Source organism: Pogona vitticeps, chromosome 15 (genome assembly GCF_051106095.1).
Source record: "Pogona vitticeps strain Pit_001003342236 chromosome 15, PviZW2.1, whole genome shotgun sequence".
Classification (NCBI taxonomy): Eukaryota; Metazoa; Chordata; class Lepidosauria; order Squamata; family Agamidae; genus Pogona; species Pogona vitticeps.
Window position 1 is genome coordinate 11,089,044 of NC_135797.1, and position 15,648 is coordinate 11,104,691.

The following is a 15,648-nucleotide window of genomic DNA, read 5'->3' on the forward strand; positions in this document are numbered from 1 at the left end:
GGTTCCATTGTCATACTGCTCTAACAATTAAGGTGTTTTTCCTGATATTCAGCCAAAATCTGGCTTTCTGTATTTTCAGCCCAAGTCTTCAAGTGTGGTGTCCAGAGCTGGACACAGGACTCTAAATGAGGCCAAAGGAGTGCTGAATAGAGGGAGATTGGTACCTCATGGGATTTGGAGACTATACATCTGTTAATGCAGCCTAAAATCACATTGGCCTTTTTTGCTGCTGCATCACACTCCTGGCTCATCTCCAGGTTTCGATCTACAACAATCCCAAGATCCTTCTCATTCGTTGTGTAACTGAGCCGTGTATTCCCCATCTCGTAACTGTGCGTGCACATTTTGTGCTCTCCCCATTTTGTGCAAAAAAACATCTCCAAGCATGACCAGTACCTTTTTCCATTTGGGAAGCACCAAACAACAGGCTAGATGACTGCCAGGACACATCGGAGCTACTTCCACTTGCCCACGCAATGAGGAAATGGTTACAGCTCTTTTAAATTTTATCCATTTATGGAAACAAACGAAAAGTCAGCCTCAAAAATTCGCCAACCAGAGACTCCTGGCTGTTCCACAGATAAAGAGTTCATTCAAAATCAACTGTAGTCCTTGAGGGCTCTCTCTGGTGTCTCCAGCTACGGCACGGCACCTCCAGTCTGCCAGGCGTCCCTCATGAAGATCCGTGCCGCAAGACTTTGAAGCCACCAGCAGGAGAGGAGCCACCACGGAGAAGGCCCAGCATGTGACAGGGGAACCACCACCTAAAGGAGGTGGGACAAGAGGTAGGGAGGGAGAGACACGGTCCCAGGTATCGCCCGACACGTCGCTCCCCAATGTTCAGCAGAGCAGCTTAAGGAGATGCTCGTAACTCAAGAAGGTGACAGCATTGACGGGGAAAGCCCGAAGAGCATTCAGAGAGAGACCTTTGAAGAAAACCTGCCAGCCTTCGTGACGGGCACTGGCCAGGATGCAGTCCAAGATCCCGCGATACTCTGCCTGCTTCACCCCGTCCATTTGCAGGCGGGCCTTCACCACGTCCATCGGGGTGGCCAAAACCCATGACACCGTCCCAGCGAAACCACCGGCCACCAGAATGGTCACTGGACCTGGAAGGGTTTATTTGGGAGGAGGGGAGGAGACAGGATCACAGGGTGAAGAAGAACCACAGGGGAATGCAAAACCCTAAAAGCAATGTACTCCAGATGCGCTGGACTATAACTCCCATCATCCCCGTCCTTATGGGTCTTCCCAAAAGACACCTTCAGGGAGCTCCTTTGGACCGGGTTCATTTTAATTTCTCCCCCAAAAGAGCCACCGACTGGAAACAATTCTTCACACACCACCTTACAAGTTTCATTCATTCAATCCTAGCCCAGCCTATATTTCGGCCGTGGCCACAAAACAAGGCCGAGAATGGCTTCTCGAGAGCCTATCAAGGTTAGAGGGCAGGGACCTAAGCTTCGCCTCCTGGAAGAGGGAGTCTCGCAGCCTCTCGTCTCTGACAAATGTGTCTCTGAATGTGCCCAGACGTTTCTTTTTCCACAACCGGGACACATGTTGTGGAGGGCTGATTGGAACTAGACCTCTGAACCCAATAAACTTATTTCTTGTTAGCTTTGGATTAATTTATTCCCCCCCCCCACTTCCTTGCTTTCAGGTAACACCGCTTAGAAAATGTTAGAACTGTTTAAGCTTCTCTGAATTACTCAAGCCCCTTCGCCACAATAAGGCAGTAATCCATGAAGGAGTTTAAGGACTGTAGGATTATGATTCACCGTATTTTTCTGTGTATAAGACGCCCCCATGTATAAGACATCCCCCATTTTTCTAACCCAAAATTAAGAAATCAAATTGGTGCTTAGCAAGTGGAGGGGAAAGCAGGGATCAAAGCGCTGCAGGATCGCTTTGATCCCTGCTTTCCCCTCCACTTGTTTTTGTTCTCTCCTCAGCTTACTTCCGTGTATAACAGAACCCTCAATTTTTAGTCTAGAGATTTTAGACAAAAATATAGTCTTATACATGGAAAAATACGGTATATGTGTGTATATTTGTGTATATTTTCAAGACAATTTTATATACCATATTTTTCCATGTGTAAGACTATACTTTTGTCTAAAATCTTTAGACTGAAAATTGAGGATCATCTTATACACGGAAGTAAGCTGAGGAGAGAACAAAAACAAGTGGAGAGGAAAGCAGGGATCAAAGTGATCTTGCAGCGCTTTGATCCCTTTCTCCCTACACTTGCTAAGTCCCACTTAGATTTCTTAAATTTGAATTAGAAAAGTGGGGAGCATCTTATACATGGGGCGTCTTATACACGGAAAAATACGGGTATCTTATTTACCAGCCTGTGCAACCCCTTCCTGAAAAAGACAGGTCACTTCTTTTCTGTGTCAGCAAATAAATAATTTTGGAGACTGGAACGCCCCTCTGCAGATGATGAAGTGAACTCTTGCCTTTCTGATCTGGACACCTTCCAGAGGTCTTGGACTACAACTCCCATGATCTTTAGCCACCATGAGGCAGGTAGCTGCAAGTTAGTACATTTCACCCGCTCCTGCAGCCCGTAATGGGATGGCTCCCTTCTCCACAAAAGAGTTAAAACAGGAAGGAGTCAGCCTCAGTCTTTCCAACGGCTTTGGATAACATCTCCCATCATCCCCAGCCATTGCTCCAGCAACCCTGGGCTGATTGGGGTTGTAGTCGAAATAATCTGGAAAGCCCCGGGACGCCTACCGCTGTGCCAAGCCCTGCCAGCTTCAAGGGGGACATTTTCCGACACCACCTCGGACTCGCTGCGGGCTGCACCCGGCCCTCCCAGTTACGTCAAACCCCTGGTTTTTAAAAAAAGTGGTTTTCCAACTAGAACAAGGCACGAGGGGGTAAGGCAGGTCACGATGGCAAATTCTGAATGGACAGAGTGCTAAAAGAATTTTGATTTGATGGTCCGAGATTGTTTGGTTTCATTCTGGAATGAAATCTAAATGGGATAAATGCCGGCTGTGATGAACACAGGCTTCTGATTTTTTTCTCCCCTAGAGGTCTATGAAGTACTTGTTGGGCTCTCAAGATTCAAAATGTAGATTTTAACTTATAAATCCCTAAATAGCTTGGGTCCAAGCTATCTAATAGCCAGCATCTCCCTCCATAAACCTGTCCAGGAATTAAGATCATCAGGAGAGGCCTTTCTCTCAGTCCACCTCTTTCACAGATGTGTATGTTGGAGACACAGGACAGGGCCTTCTCTGTCGCTGCTCCCAGAGACTCTGGAACTCTCTCCCACTGGATGCCAAGCTGGCCTCATCTTTGCTGTCCTTCCGCAAGCAGGCAAAGACCTTCATCTTCAGGCAGACTTTTCCTTAGTGACTGGCGGCCAGAGAGGGTTTATTAAAAACGGACGCCTGTGCTTTGTTGCTTTTAAATGTGTTTTCCGTATTTTATTTCATTGGCTACTTCAAATACAGTGGTGCCCCGCACAGCGAGGTTAATCCGTTCCGGATTAACCATCGCTATGGGGAAACATCGCTATACGGAACGGAAAACGCCATAGAAACACATTAAACTTAGTTTAATGTGTTCCTATGGCTCTTAAACTCACCGCTCTGCGAAGTTTCTCCATAGCGCCGCCATTTTTGCGCCCTCGGTAAGCGAGGGCAGGGCGCGAAAATGGTGCGGGCGGCCATTTTCTGCACCCGGCGGCCATTTTGGAAGCGCCGATCAGCTGTTCCCAAAATGGCCGCTGGGTGCAGAAATGATCGCAATGCGATGTTTAGCCTATCTAAACATCACAATGCGATTGCATTAGCGACCGCAAAAAATGGGTCGCTATGCGGATTCATTGTTAAACGGTGCACTCGTTAAGCGAGGCACCACTGTATAATCCTTGTTTAATTCCTTTTTAAAATATTGGTATACTCCCGGTTTTTAGCTTTTAAACATTTGTCTTTTCCTCGTTGTAAGCCACCTCAGTTCCTTTCCAGGAGAAAGGCAGGGTAAAAATATTTTAAATAGGCTGGGAGGATGATGAGGGACTAGACACCCTGACCTAACAGGAGCCCATTCTTTTCAAGAAGACATACCTCTCATGAGGCCATTTTCTCCTAATATTGGTGAACGCACTAGGCTGCCAGAAACCCGCCCGGGAGTGACATGTGGCAGGTAGGTCCGCATGATTTTCACCCCGATGTAGCATCCGAACCCCACCCGGCTGGCCTCTTTTCTCATCCTGACTTTGAAGGCAGTGGTCCCCAACCTTGGGGCCTCCAGATGTTCTTGGACTTCAACTCCCAGAAATCCTGGCCAGCAGAGCTGGTGGTGAAAAGGCTTCTGGGAGTTGTAGTCCAAGAACATACGGAGGCCCTAAGGTTGGGGACCACTGTTATAAGGGACTTTGAAGGTTACAGGATTTGCTTCTATGAGAAAAAGTCAGATTCCACCCCTGGAAAGGGCAGAGATGCCACGTTGCCAACGCAACGGCCCTGATCCCATCCCAGCGTCTCACCTGGATCCTGCCTTTCCTCCGTCATCCCCCTGCAGAGCCCCGTGTACGTCAGGAAGTAGACGGCCACGGTGGGTGAATCCCGGAACGCCAATGCCCGGCCACCGCGGAACATGCCCGCCACGCCTTCCTCCTGGAAGATGCTGACCGCACAGTGGACGGGGCCCCTGTATCGTGACTGGCACGCCCCGGTCAGGGCCCTGCGGCGGCTGTAGAGGTGGGTCTGATTCTGCAGCCGGACTTTGATGAGATCCACCGGGGCCAGGATCATGGCCTGCATCAAGACACGGGGAGAGGAAGCCAAAGGACATTATTTCCCCCAAAGGTTCTTCTTGGGATTCATGACTGCAGCCACTGAAGGGGAAGGTTCTCCCTGGCATTCATCCGAGAGAAGCTGGAAATGGGACCCAACCAAATTCTAGGCCTCTAAAAAACCATGTCTTTTATTATTTTTTATACCCCTGGGATTTCTCTAAAAGCTGATCATAGCCAATGTGGTCTTCTCCCCACCACCAGGCAATCTGAATCTTCATTATCTGGTCCAAGATTCTGCTCTTTCACTGCAATGCTCTCAAAAGGTTCCAGTCCCCCAACCCGCTCCCGTGGATAACTGAAACACGTGGAAGTACGGAATGCTATACATTGCATGGTGTCTGGCTCCCTCTAGTGGCCACTTCTGGTAAATACACCCTGGATATACACCCTATCCACAGGATCAGGATCCGCGTATTCGCTTATCTGCTGGCTGAAAATACGAAATAAAACACCTAGAAATTCATATATGTGTGTGTGAATTTCTAGGTACCGTATTTTTCCATGTATAAGACGCCCCCATGTATAAAATGCCTCCCACTTTTCTAACCCAAAATTAAGAAATCTAAGTGGGGCTTAGCAAGTGTAGGGGGAAAGGGATCGAAGCGCTGCAGGGTCACTTTGATCCCTGCTTTCCCCTCCACTTTTTTTTGTTCTCTCCTCAGCTTACTTTCATGTATAAGACGACCCTCAATTTTTAGTCTAAAGATTTTAGACAAAAGTATAGTCTTATACATGGAAAAATATGGTATTTTATTTTATATTTTCAGCCAGTGGGTAAGTGAATCAGCGGATACTGATCCTGTAGATAGGGAGGCCCTACATAGTGTGTTCACCAGTGGCTCATGAACTGAGAAAGAGAGAACACTTTAACCGCAATTTTGGATGAGGTACCCACCCCCACCCTGTTCTGGGCTTCAAAGAGCTCTGGCTTTTTAATTTGGTTTACATAACAAGCCTGGGAAGCAGATGAGCCATGGAAGGAGGGTTTCTGGCCCAAGATCATCCGATTTCATGCCTCAGGGAGGACTTCAGCTGAGATCTCTTCAAAACCAGTCCAAGAAACTAAGCTCCTAGGCCACACTGCGCCGGCTGGGCACCCAAGCTGGCTCTTACTTGCACCATTCCTGAGACGCAGCCCGCCGTGAAGATGTGGGCGTATCTGGGAGGGTTGACGCTGTGGTCGCGGTGGTGGGTGTCGCACAGGTACTGGAGAACATTGCTGTATGTCCCAAACATGACGGAATTCACCACCGCCACGCTGAGCAGCGGGAAACTCATGCCTTTGAAGAAGCCACGGACCTGCACAGAAGCAGAAAAGTGAGGTGGAGGGCCCCCAGAGCCTAGCTCTGGCAAAGGTTTGGGGTACCAGACGGCATCTACAGTGGTGCCTCGCTTTACGATTGCCCCACATTACGACAAATCCGCTTAACGATGATCTGAATGGGGGGATTTCGCTTTGCGATGATCGGTTCCCTGCTTCGGGAACTGATTCTTCGCAAAACTATGTTTTTTGAACAGTTGATCTGCGGTTTCAAAATGGCCACCGCATGATTAAAATGGCTCCCCGTTGTATTTAGGGACGGATTCCTCGCTATTCAGGCAGCAAAAATGGCCACCGTATGGAGGATCTTCGCTGGATGGTGAGTTTTTACCCTTTTGGAATGCATTGAACGCAAAAAGTTCATCATAATGCAATTTCGTCGTTAAACGAAGCGATCGTAATGCGAGGCACCACTGTATTTGAAAAGTGCTATCCTATTCTCTCCACCCACCCACCCAGTGTTGTTTTCTCAAGGCTAAACATGCCCAATTCTTTCTGTCTTTCCTCCTTGGGCTTGGTTTCCAGTCCCCTCATCATCCTGGCTGCCCTCCTCTGAATCTGCTCCCAATTTGTTGACATCCTTCTTCAAGAGTGGAGTGACACAGTACTCTGTCTAGACGAGATCTGATCAATGCTGAACAGAGGGGAATAAGTACTAGTATCTTCTCTTCTCTAGAATAAAAATACCACCTCCTTCAATAGTCTGTGGAAGATTTGGGTTTCAGACCCCTCACCATTCCTCTGCTGGACACACTTCAGTCAGTCAACATCCTTTTTCAACTCTGGCTCCCAAGGACTGCCTTCCCTCTTACTTGAGACAATCACCTACCATTCCGATTCCCGGATGACCTCACGAGGAGGAAGTGATCTAACACAGAAAGAACAACTTTTGTCTACCCCATAGATAATTTCAAACATGATTGGAAGGGTGTTACTCAGAGCTGGAAAGTTATTTTCTAAAAGCAACGCATTAGGCATGGCTCACTATTTATTACTCTTCCTAACTATAATAATTGCATGCAGTCAAGTGATAAATAATAGGTAAAGGTAAAGGTTCCCCTTGACGTTTAGTCCAGTTGTGTCCGACTCTAGGGCGCGGTGCTCATCCCTGTTTCCAAGCCATAGAGCCAGCGTTTTATCCCTAGAGCGTTTCCGTGGTCATGTGGCCAGCGTGGCTAGACGTGGAACGCCGTTATAAATAATACACAATTCCTAACTCTAGGAGTTATGCATTAATGATGGCTTGCTACCGCCTTATTTCAAACCCTCTCTAAACATTACAGCAGAACTGATTGGTCTCAAGGTAGTAATTTAAGACGAAAATGTCAGATCCATGATTTCAATGGTGAGGCGGGGCCAGCTCTGTCAATAGGCAGAGTGAGGCAACTATTGTGGTGCCCCGCATAGTGACGTTAATCCGTTCCGGATTAATCGTCGCTGTGAGGAAACATCGCTAAACAGAACGGAAAAAGCCATAGGGGGCCCAAACTCACCGTTCAGCAATGTTCCTCCATAGCGCCGCCATTTTTGCGCCCTCGGTGAGGGCAGGGCGCGAAAATGGTTGCGGTGGCACTCGGCGACCATTTTGGAACCGCCGATCAGCTGTTCAAAAAACATCGCAATGCGAAGATCGGTAAGCGAAACGCTTACGAATCATCGCAATGTGATGTTTTACCCATTAAAACATCGCAATGTAATCGCATTAGCGATCTAAGAAAACAGATCGCTATGCGGATTCGTCATTAAACGGTGCACTCGTTATGCGAGGCACCACTGTATCTCAGGTAGCAGATGTCATGTGTATAGACACACAAACGCATGCTCGCACACACACAAATGGCAGTACACCAGATGTTTCTCCTGCCCCTCTTCACTATTCCCCTCTATCACACTGCATCCTTTAAACTACCTGCTTTCCTCAGATGATGTAAGGGAAGTCAAAGTCTTAGCCCGTTTCGGTCCCCCTCTAAGCAGCACTAAGGCATCACCTAGAGTCCTGTGTCCAGTTCTGGACACCCCACTTCAAGAAGGATGCTGACACACTGGAGCAAGTTCAAAGGAGGGTGATGAGGACGATCAAGGGGCTGGAAACCAAGTCCTAGGAGGAAAGACGGAAAGAATGGGGCATGTTTTAGCCTTGAGAAAATAAGACTGGGGTGTGGGCGGGAGACAGGGTAGCACTTTTCAAATCCTTAAGACATAGTCAGACAGAGGAGGATTATCTGCGGACAAAGCCCTAGCTCCATGGGTTGGAAACGGAGATGAGCATCGCCGCCTAGAGTCGGACACGTCTGGACAAATTGTCAAGGGGAACCTTTACCTTTACCTAGATTTAGGCTGAATATCAGGAAAATCCTCTTAACTGTTAGAGAAGCACAACAGTGGAACCCATGACATCAGGAGGTGTTGAGCGCTCCAACAACGGAGGCATTCAAGAGAACATTTGGGACAAACACTCTGCCAGATCTGCTATGATTTGGATTCCTGCCGTGAGCAGGGAGTTGGTCTCGATGGCCTCCTAGGTCCCTTCCAACCCAATTATTCTATTATTTTATGAGGGATGAGGTAAAACTCATCCACTAGCCTTAGGGTGTGATTAGCCAGCGAGGGAAATGTGAATTCACTCGTATCCACTAGCTATGAAGCTGCACCGGCAAATCCAGGTCTGTTCAGTGTAAGCCGCCACACAGGCAGAAAGGAGAAAAGCTTTTTTATATCCCTCATTTGCAGTTTTACTAAAGTGCCGGTAGAAGGCACGATTGGACGGAACTGCCTTAAGCTGCAAAAAGGCTGTCCTCTCCTGTCATTTCCTCCTCTGATCAGCGCATGTGCGTGTGTGTGTGTGTTATTAGATGCTCCAGCGCATCAAAATAAGAGTCTTGCCAACTTTGCAAGCTGTTTCGGCGCTTTAAAACAATAAAAGGCTACGCTCACCCTGAGCTGGAAAAAAAAAAAGGATTGCCAAAACATTTGAGAAGCATTGCTTCTCCCTTACCTGTTAAAAAAGAAGAAGCCGCCTTTTCTGAAGGGCTTTGCTTGCCATTCCTGTGCGCTGATGCGGTATTTATTTATTTATTTATTGGACTTATATACCGCCCCATAGCGCTACAAGCACTCTCCGGGCGGTTTACAATTTTAATTATACAGGCTACACATTGCCCCCCCAGCAAGCTGGGTACTCATTTTACCGACCTCGGAAGGATGGAAGGCTGAGTCAACCTTGAGCCGGCTACCTGGGATTTGAACCCCAGGTCGTGAGCACAGTTTAACTGCAGTACAGCGTTTTAACCACTGCGCCACGAGGCTCTTAATGGCCGGCAGATGGTCTTTAGCTCCTTCTGGGTGTAGGCACGATGGTCTGGTGCGGTCCCAGGGGCAGCTCCGGCCTGTAAGCTCTCTCTCCCCCTAGGCCAGGTGGTTGATGTTAAGAGGGGGTGAGGCAGCCAGGAGCAGCAGGCCGCAAGGTAGCTTTTCTGCACCAGCTCAATCCATCACACATCCAAACGAATACAAATTGATCACTTGTTTGACAAGGGCAAGACTAGAGATTAGGGGGATCAAGGACTTGGGACTGACTCGGACGTCCCTTTGCATCATGTAATTGATGGGGAAAAATGCAAACCAACCCAGCATAATCCACAGCATTTCCCACATTTGATTTCCAATTTAGTCACACTTAGAGATTGGCATGAAGTACTTACTTCACGCTCCTTCGCCATAAGTCATCGTTCCTTTCCTCTCCCTCTCTCCCGCGGGCTCACCCACTCATGGACCTGCCGGTGCATGCTGCCCTGTTCCTTCCTGTCGCGTGATCTTCCGGTCTGGGCAGGAGCCTGAACTTCCCTTCTCCGCCTCCTCCAGCAGCTGGCCACTCAGAGGAGGAGGCAGGGCAGGGCAGGGATTTCAGCTGCTCTGCTTTTCAGTGGCCAGCTGCTGGAGGAGGAAGGGCAGGGCAGAGATTCTAGCTGCTCTGCTTCTCAGTGGCCAGCTGCTGGAGGAGGAAGGGCAGGGCAGAGATTCTAGCTGCTCTGCTTTTCAGTGGCCAGCTGCTGGAGGAGGCAGTGCAGGGTAGGGATTCTGGCTGCTCTGCTTTTCAGTGGCCAGCTGCTGGAGGAGGCAGGGCAGGGTAGAGATTCCGGCTGCTCTGCTTTTCAGTGGCCAGCTGCTGGAGGAGGCAGAGAAATCTGGGTTCCTCCCAGACCAGAAGATCATGTGACGGGGAGCGCACATCAGCAGGTTCGTGGGTGAACTGGTGGAAGGGAGGTGGAAGGGAAGTGTGGCAGCTGTGCTACCGTGCAGATGATTTATGACAACAGGGCACAAAGTGCTTTGTGTTCATCTCCAGTCACACTTTGTACACTGAACAGGGCGATGAGGGACCACCTCCTCCTTCTCCTCCTCAGGCAACAACTCATACTGGCCCTGCCCTGAGCATGGACTCCCCAAAGGTGAGCCTCAAGGCCAAAGTCCACAAGCAAGCAACGCAGAAACATACACACCGTTTCGTCTCGGTATGTCGTGACGACACAGTCCAGGATATTTCGATAGCCCGCCTGCGTCTGCAGCCGCACCTGGAACAGGACAAAAAGCTTGCTGAGCTACCGCTACACCTCCTTTTATTCCAGAACAGCCTAGGGTCAGGGGGACCCCAAGTCTGCTTGAAATCCAGGCAGCATCTCCCCAGAATCTCATTAAGGGATGAGATTTTGTAAACTTGCGATGCTTCAGGACTGCGAGTAGGATTTGCATCCAAATTTCACCTTCATCACCAGCTTCTACTCTCTTTAAGAGACCTTCAAGAAATTTTTTTTGAAAGAAATCTGTAAGCAACCTCCTTCTTTACTGGAACTAAACCTTTCTTTGGCACTCATTGCAATATCATAAGCAGGGAGATCCCTATCCAGTGGGAAGTGCATAGTGTCAAACACCCGCCTACCCCGGTTACACATAGACCATGTTTTCAAAAAAGGAAGAGAAGATAATAAATAAAATAAATTAAAAGATGCCAAAAGCCATCGGAAAGAACACGGTGGTAACCGAGATGAGAGGAACATCAGACAGAGGTAAGCAGGCCCATGGGGCTTTGGCACAGATTTTGCACCCAAATCTAGCAGTGAATGTTACAAAAAAAGCCCTCCTAGCCTTATTCGCTCTCCTTCTAAGTCCAAACTGTCTCTTGGTGGCGGTTTATGCCCAATGGCTTCAGGGAAAGTGAGTGGGAGATGATGCCGTGAGACCAGATCAACACTCTAGCCTGCTGTTCTGTACAGCCTCTCCCCTGTACGCTTTTGGAACAGCTTGCTTCACAACTGTCTGTTTTTGGAAACGGCTCAAATCCTCCCACGGTTTATGATGTGCACCTCCCAGTGCTACGGCTGCCATCATTCCCCTACTCACTGTCTGGGATCTATGCCCTTTCAGGCCCCCCCCCAGTGCAAGAGGGTTGCTTCCCCCTCACATTTCTCACGCCACAAATCACCTTGACTGTGTCGATGGGGTGCCCCAGAACAAGTCCTGCTGCCCCTGCAGCAAAAGAAAAGGAGAATTAGTGTGTTTGCTTCCGGTGCTTAAGACTAATGTTGCCATCATCATCCCTGGCCATGCAAGTTGGAATTTGCAGGAGCCTGAAAGAGGACGGTTACTTCTAATTCATTTCTTTTTTGGCAATCAATAAAGCATAATTACATTACGTGACAACTTTAGCACAACAAGGGACCACATCAGCACTTTTGCAGTGTAACTTTTAATTACTTTTTAGTGAGAGGGTGTAACTTTGTGGCCAAAATACTGTTGCACACTTAAGCAAAGGGCGTAACTTTTAGCAACGCTTTGGCAAAAGTTAAGACATTTCCATAAGCATTATCTGTTGCACACAGAACTGGCTAATATCGACAGAGGTTTCATAACTTCTGGCAATTCACCACTAAAAGTTATGCCTTTTGTGTAACTGCACAACAAGATTTCACCCAGTATGTCTTGTCTCCCATGACCACAGCATATATAGCATTCTGAGGCTTTACTTGAGAAATACCGTATTTTTCTGTGTATAAGACACCCCCACATATAAGACACTCCCCACTTTTCTAACCCAAAATGAAGAAATCTAAGTGGGGCTTAGCAAATGTAGGGGAAAAGGGATCAAAGCACTGCAGGATGGCTTTGATCCCTGCTTTCTCCCTTTGTGCTAAGCCCCACATGGCTTAGCAAAAGGAGGGGGAAAGGGGTCAAAGCAATCCCACGAATGCACGATTGTTTTGTTCCCTTCCCCCCTTATACAGCCACGGGATTGCTTTGATCCTTTCCCCCCTCCTTTTGCTAAGCCCCATGGGACTTAGTAAGTAGAGGGGAAAGCAGGGATCAAAGCCCTGCAGAATCACTTTGATCCCTGCTTTCCCCTCCACTTGTGTTTGTTCTCTCCTCAGCTTACTTCCGTGTATAAGACGACCCTCAATTTTTAGTCTAAAGATTTTAGACAAAAGTATAGTTTTATACAGGGAAAAATACGGTAAAACACCTAACAGGTAATATTTTGGCTGCTTTTGAAAAAGACACATAGCCATGAATGTAGAACAGAGATTGACAATTGATTCTATATGCCTTGAAGGGAAGCCTAATAATGCGACATCTCAAGCTGGCTTTTTAAGGCTGAACTCTCTGCCTTGGGGTTGCCTCCTACGACCCTATCGCTGTACAGATCTTGCAGCTATAATACCCAGCCACAATGATTTTTCAAAGGAGAGGCAAATTTCTTTTGCTTGGGGGGGGCAAAGTATGCTTTCTAAACTCTGTGATTTCTAGATTTCACCCCCCCCCCCTGCCCCATGCCAGTTTTTGTAATGCTCCACCCACAAGCAAGAAAGGTTTTGCCCCACTCTGCTTTTGTGAACAAGAAAAACGGGAACAAAAAAACGACAAGTACATTTTTTAGGGCATGGGGAGGAAACAGTGGGGGGTTGGAAGAAGCATGTCAGATCACGACTTGAGGTTTAAATTCCTGCTTGGCTATATGAGGTTGCTCATTGGTGTGTGGGCATCGCATGCCCTTTTACGAACACCTCATGTACCTTTATTTATTTATTAGATTTATCTAGACCAAAGTCTACTCTGGGCGGCTAACAATAAAAATACCTTGAACACTATTATGATGTGAGGGAGCACAGTCAAAAACATCAGCTCTGGACTGTGGCTGTAAAAGAGAAAGCCAACGTATAAACTGAGTGCAATAAGAAGAACTCACTGGGACTACCTACTAGGAAACATTTGAGTTCCAGACATCTTTGCTGATTTACTGAAAATTACCCAGATAACTAAAGGAAGATTAACCTTCAGTCCACCCCTACATAGAATTTTCACAGCTTTAAATGATGCCGGAAGAAAATATCTCACATGCTAGATGAGACTTGATTATATGACTCAGTTTATTATACTGCTAAGAGGTTTTTAAAAAAGATGTGAACTTTGAAAGCTAATAAGGAGAAAGCCAACTGTACCAACGAAGTACAGTGGTGCCTCGCTTGACGATGTTAATTAGTTCCAGCGAAATCGCTGTAGAGCGAAAACATCGTCAAACAAAACGAAAAAATCCCATTGAAACGTATTGAAAACCCGTTCAATGCATTCCAATGGGCTGAAAAACTCATCGTCCAGCGAAGATCCTCCATACGGTGGCCATTTTCGGTGCCTGTATAACGAGGAATCCATCCTAGAAAACAGCTGGAGGCCATTTTGAAAGCCGGCAGCCATTTTGAAACCTGACGATCAGCTGTTTGCTGATCCTCGTAAAGCGAAAAATCAGTTCTCGAAACAGGGAACCGATCATCGTCAAACGAAAATCGCCCATTTAAAACATCGTCGACGTAATGCAGATTTGTCATACAGCTGGGTAATCATCCAGCGGGGCACAACTGTACAGAGGACTACAGAGGACGGTCGGACCCCCAGCCTCTATCTTGCTCCTTGTGAAAAGAGATAAAGGTGAGCTTATAAGATAGTGGTCTTACCCGAAAGCCAGCCGGCAAGAAACTCAGCAGTGGGCATCGTAAATAAACCTGGACACTCTGGCAAAATCTATACGTGGAAGAAAGAGATCTGGTCAGAGTCAATGTCGTTGTGGAACTGCCTTAATCTTTAATCAAGTGCACATTCTTTGTCTTCCCGAGATGAGCCATTAACCAGGAGTTAACTGGGGGGAAATGCAGACACTTCGCTGGGAGATCTGGGCACCTGGAGTGTCAAGGTAGAAGTGGAAATGCAGGTATTTCTCAGGACAGATCCAAAAATGCAAGAGATATCGTGATCCATGTCAATTAAAATTGTTCTACCTTTCCCCTCCCCCTCCCTGTTGGTGCAAAGTATTATGGAAAGCTAATGGATCTTAATTATCCATCCAGGTTTACGCCACTCTAAAATTCATGGCTCTGGAGGAACCAGAGATCCGACAAAGTTCAGAGGGGACAAGAGTACCGGAGGGTGGAATAACATTAAATTCTGATTTTAAAAATCCTAACTTTTTTTTTTTTCATCCTGAAAGGCTGCTAAAGATTTACAGAACAGCCCAAGAAGGATCGACCTGCAGAACAGCAGCGACCGGAAGGCCACCAGGGTGAAAGGAACCTGAGCTTTCATCATCATCAAGGGCTGGAGCCATGAAGCAGCGAGGCGGAGGAACGGTGTTTGGCTAAACGGGGTTACATGCAAAGACAGTCTGAAAAAGAAAAGGAAGTCACAATGGGAACTTCTAATTCTGCACAAATATACAAATACACTGCAGGCCTGACCAATGACCCAGTACACTCACATGGCGTCAGAATGGTATACAGTGGTGCCTTGCTAGACGACGATAATCCGTTCCACTGAAATCGCTGTTTAGCGAAATCATCGTCTAGCGAAAAGCATTTCCCTATTGGAATGCATTGAAACCTGTTTAATGCATTCCAATCGGGAAGAATCGCCGTTGTCTAGCAAAGATCGGCTGTAGGAAAGCCGCTTTGCGAACCGCCGATCAGCTGTTTAAATTGCTGTCTTGCGAACCTTAGGTCCCGAAAACACCTGTTTTGCGAGAGCGGAGGGAGCTGTCAAAATTGTCGTCTAGTGAAAATCGCTTTGCGAAGCAGGGACCAAACACTGTCCAGCGAAATCCCCCATAGGAATTACTGTTTTGCGAATTGCTATAGCGATCGCAAAAAGTCAATGTCTAGCGAAAAAACTGTCATGCGGGGTAACTGTCTAGCGAGGCACCACTGTACACAGAGACTCGCACTCACTCTCCCATGGTGCTATATCAAGCCAAAAGCCCGTCTAGTCCGCACTCCTGTTTCCCTCAGTGGCCAACCCCCAGAAACAGAAAACTAGAGCAGAGCTGGGGTAAAGAAAGCAAGGATGTACTGCAACATTTTGTTACAGGTTTCAACCGTTGTTCTATTGAGTAGGGATGGGAAACAGGGGAACCATGGTCTCCCTCAATGGTTTGGGGGCCCCTAGGCCCCTCCTGCCCAGGGGACTCCTAAAC

General features: G+C 47.6%; 1 protein-coding gene across 2 annotated transcripts; it reads right to left on the bottom strand.

Moving 5' to 3' along the window:
* Window positions 1-483: 483 nt before the first annotated feature.
* SLC25A45 (solute carrier family 25 member 45) lies at window positions 484-15,072 on the bottom strand. 2 transcript variants are annotated; one of them, XM_072984456.2, is made up of 7 exons: window positions 14,710-15,070; window positions 14,141-14,207; window positions 11,620-11,663; window positions 10,640-10,711; window positions 5,933-6,118; window positions 4,508-4,778; window positions 484-1,109 (listed from the first exon to the last, which is right to left on the bottom strand). In XM_072984456.2, the coding sequence occupies exons 1-7, from the start codon at window positions 14,785-14,787 to the stop codon at window positions 841-843; spliced, it is 987 nt and encodes a 328-aa protein (XP_072840557.2). In that variant the 5' UTR covers window positions 14,788-15,070; the 3' UTR covers window positions 484-840. The 2 variants fall into 2 exon arrangements, with proteins under 2 accessions (XP_072840557.2, XP_078238194.1); XM_078382068.1 differs by lacking the exons at window positions 10,640-10,711; window positions 11,620-11,663 and having other exon boundaries at window positions 14,710-15,072.
* Window positions 15,073-15,648: the final 576 nt, after the last annotated feature.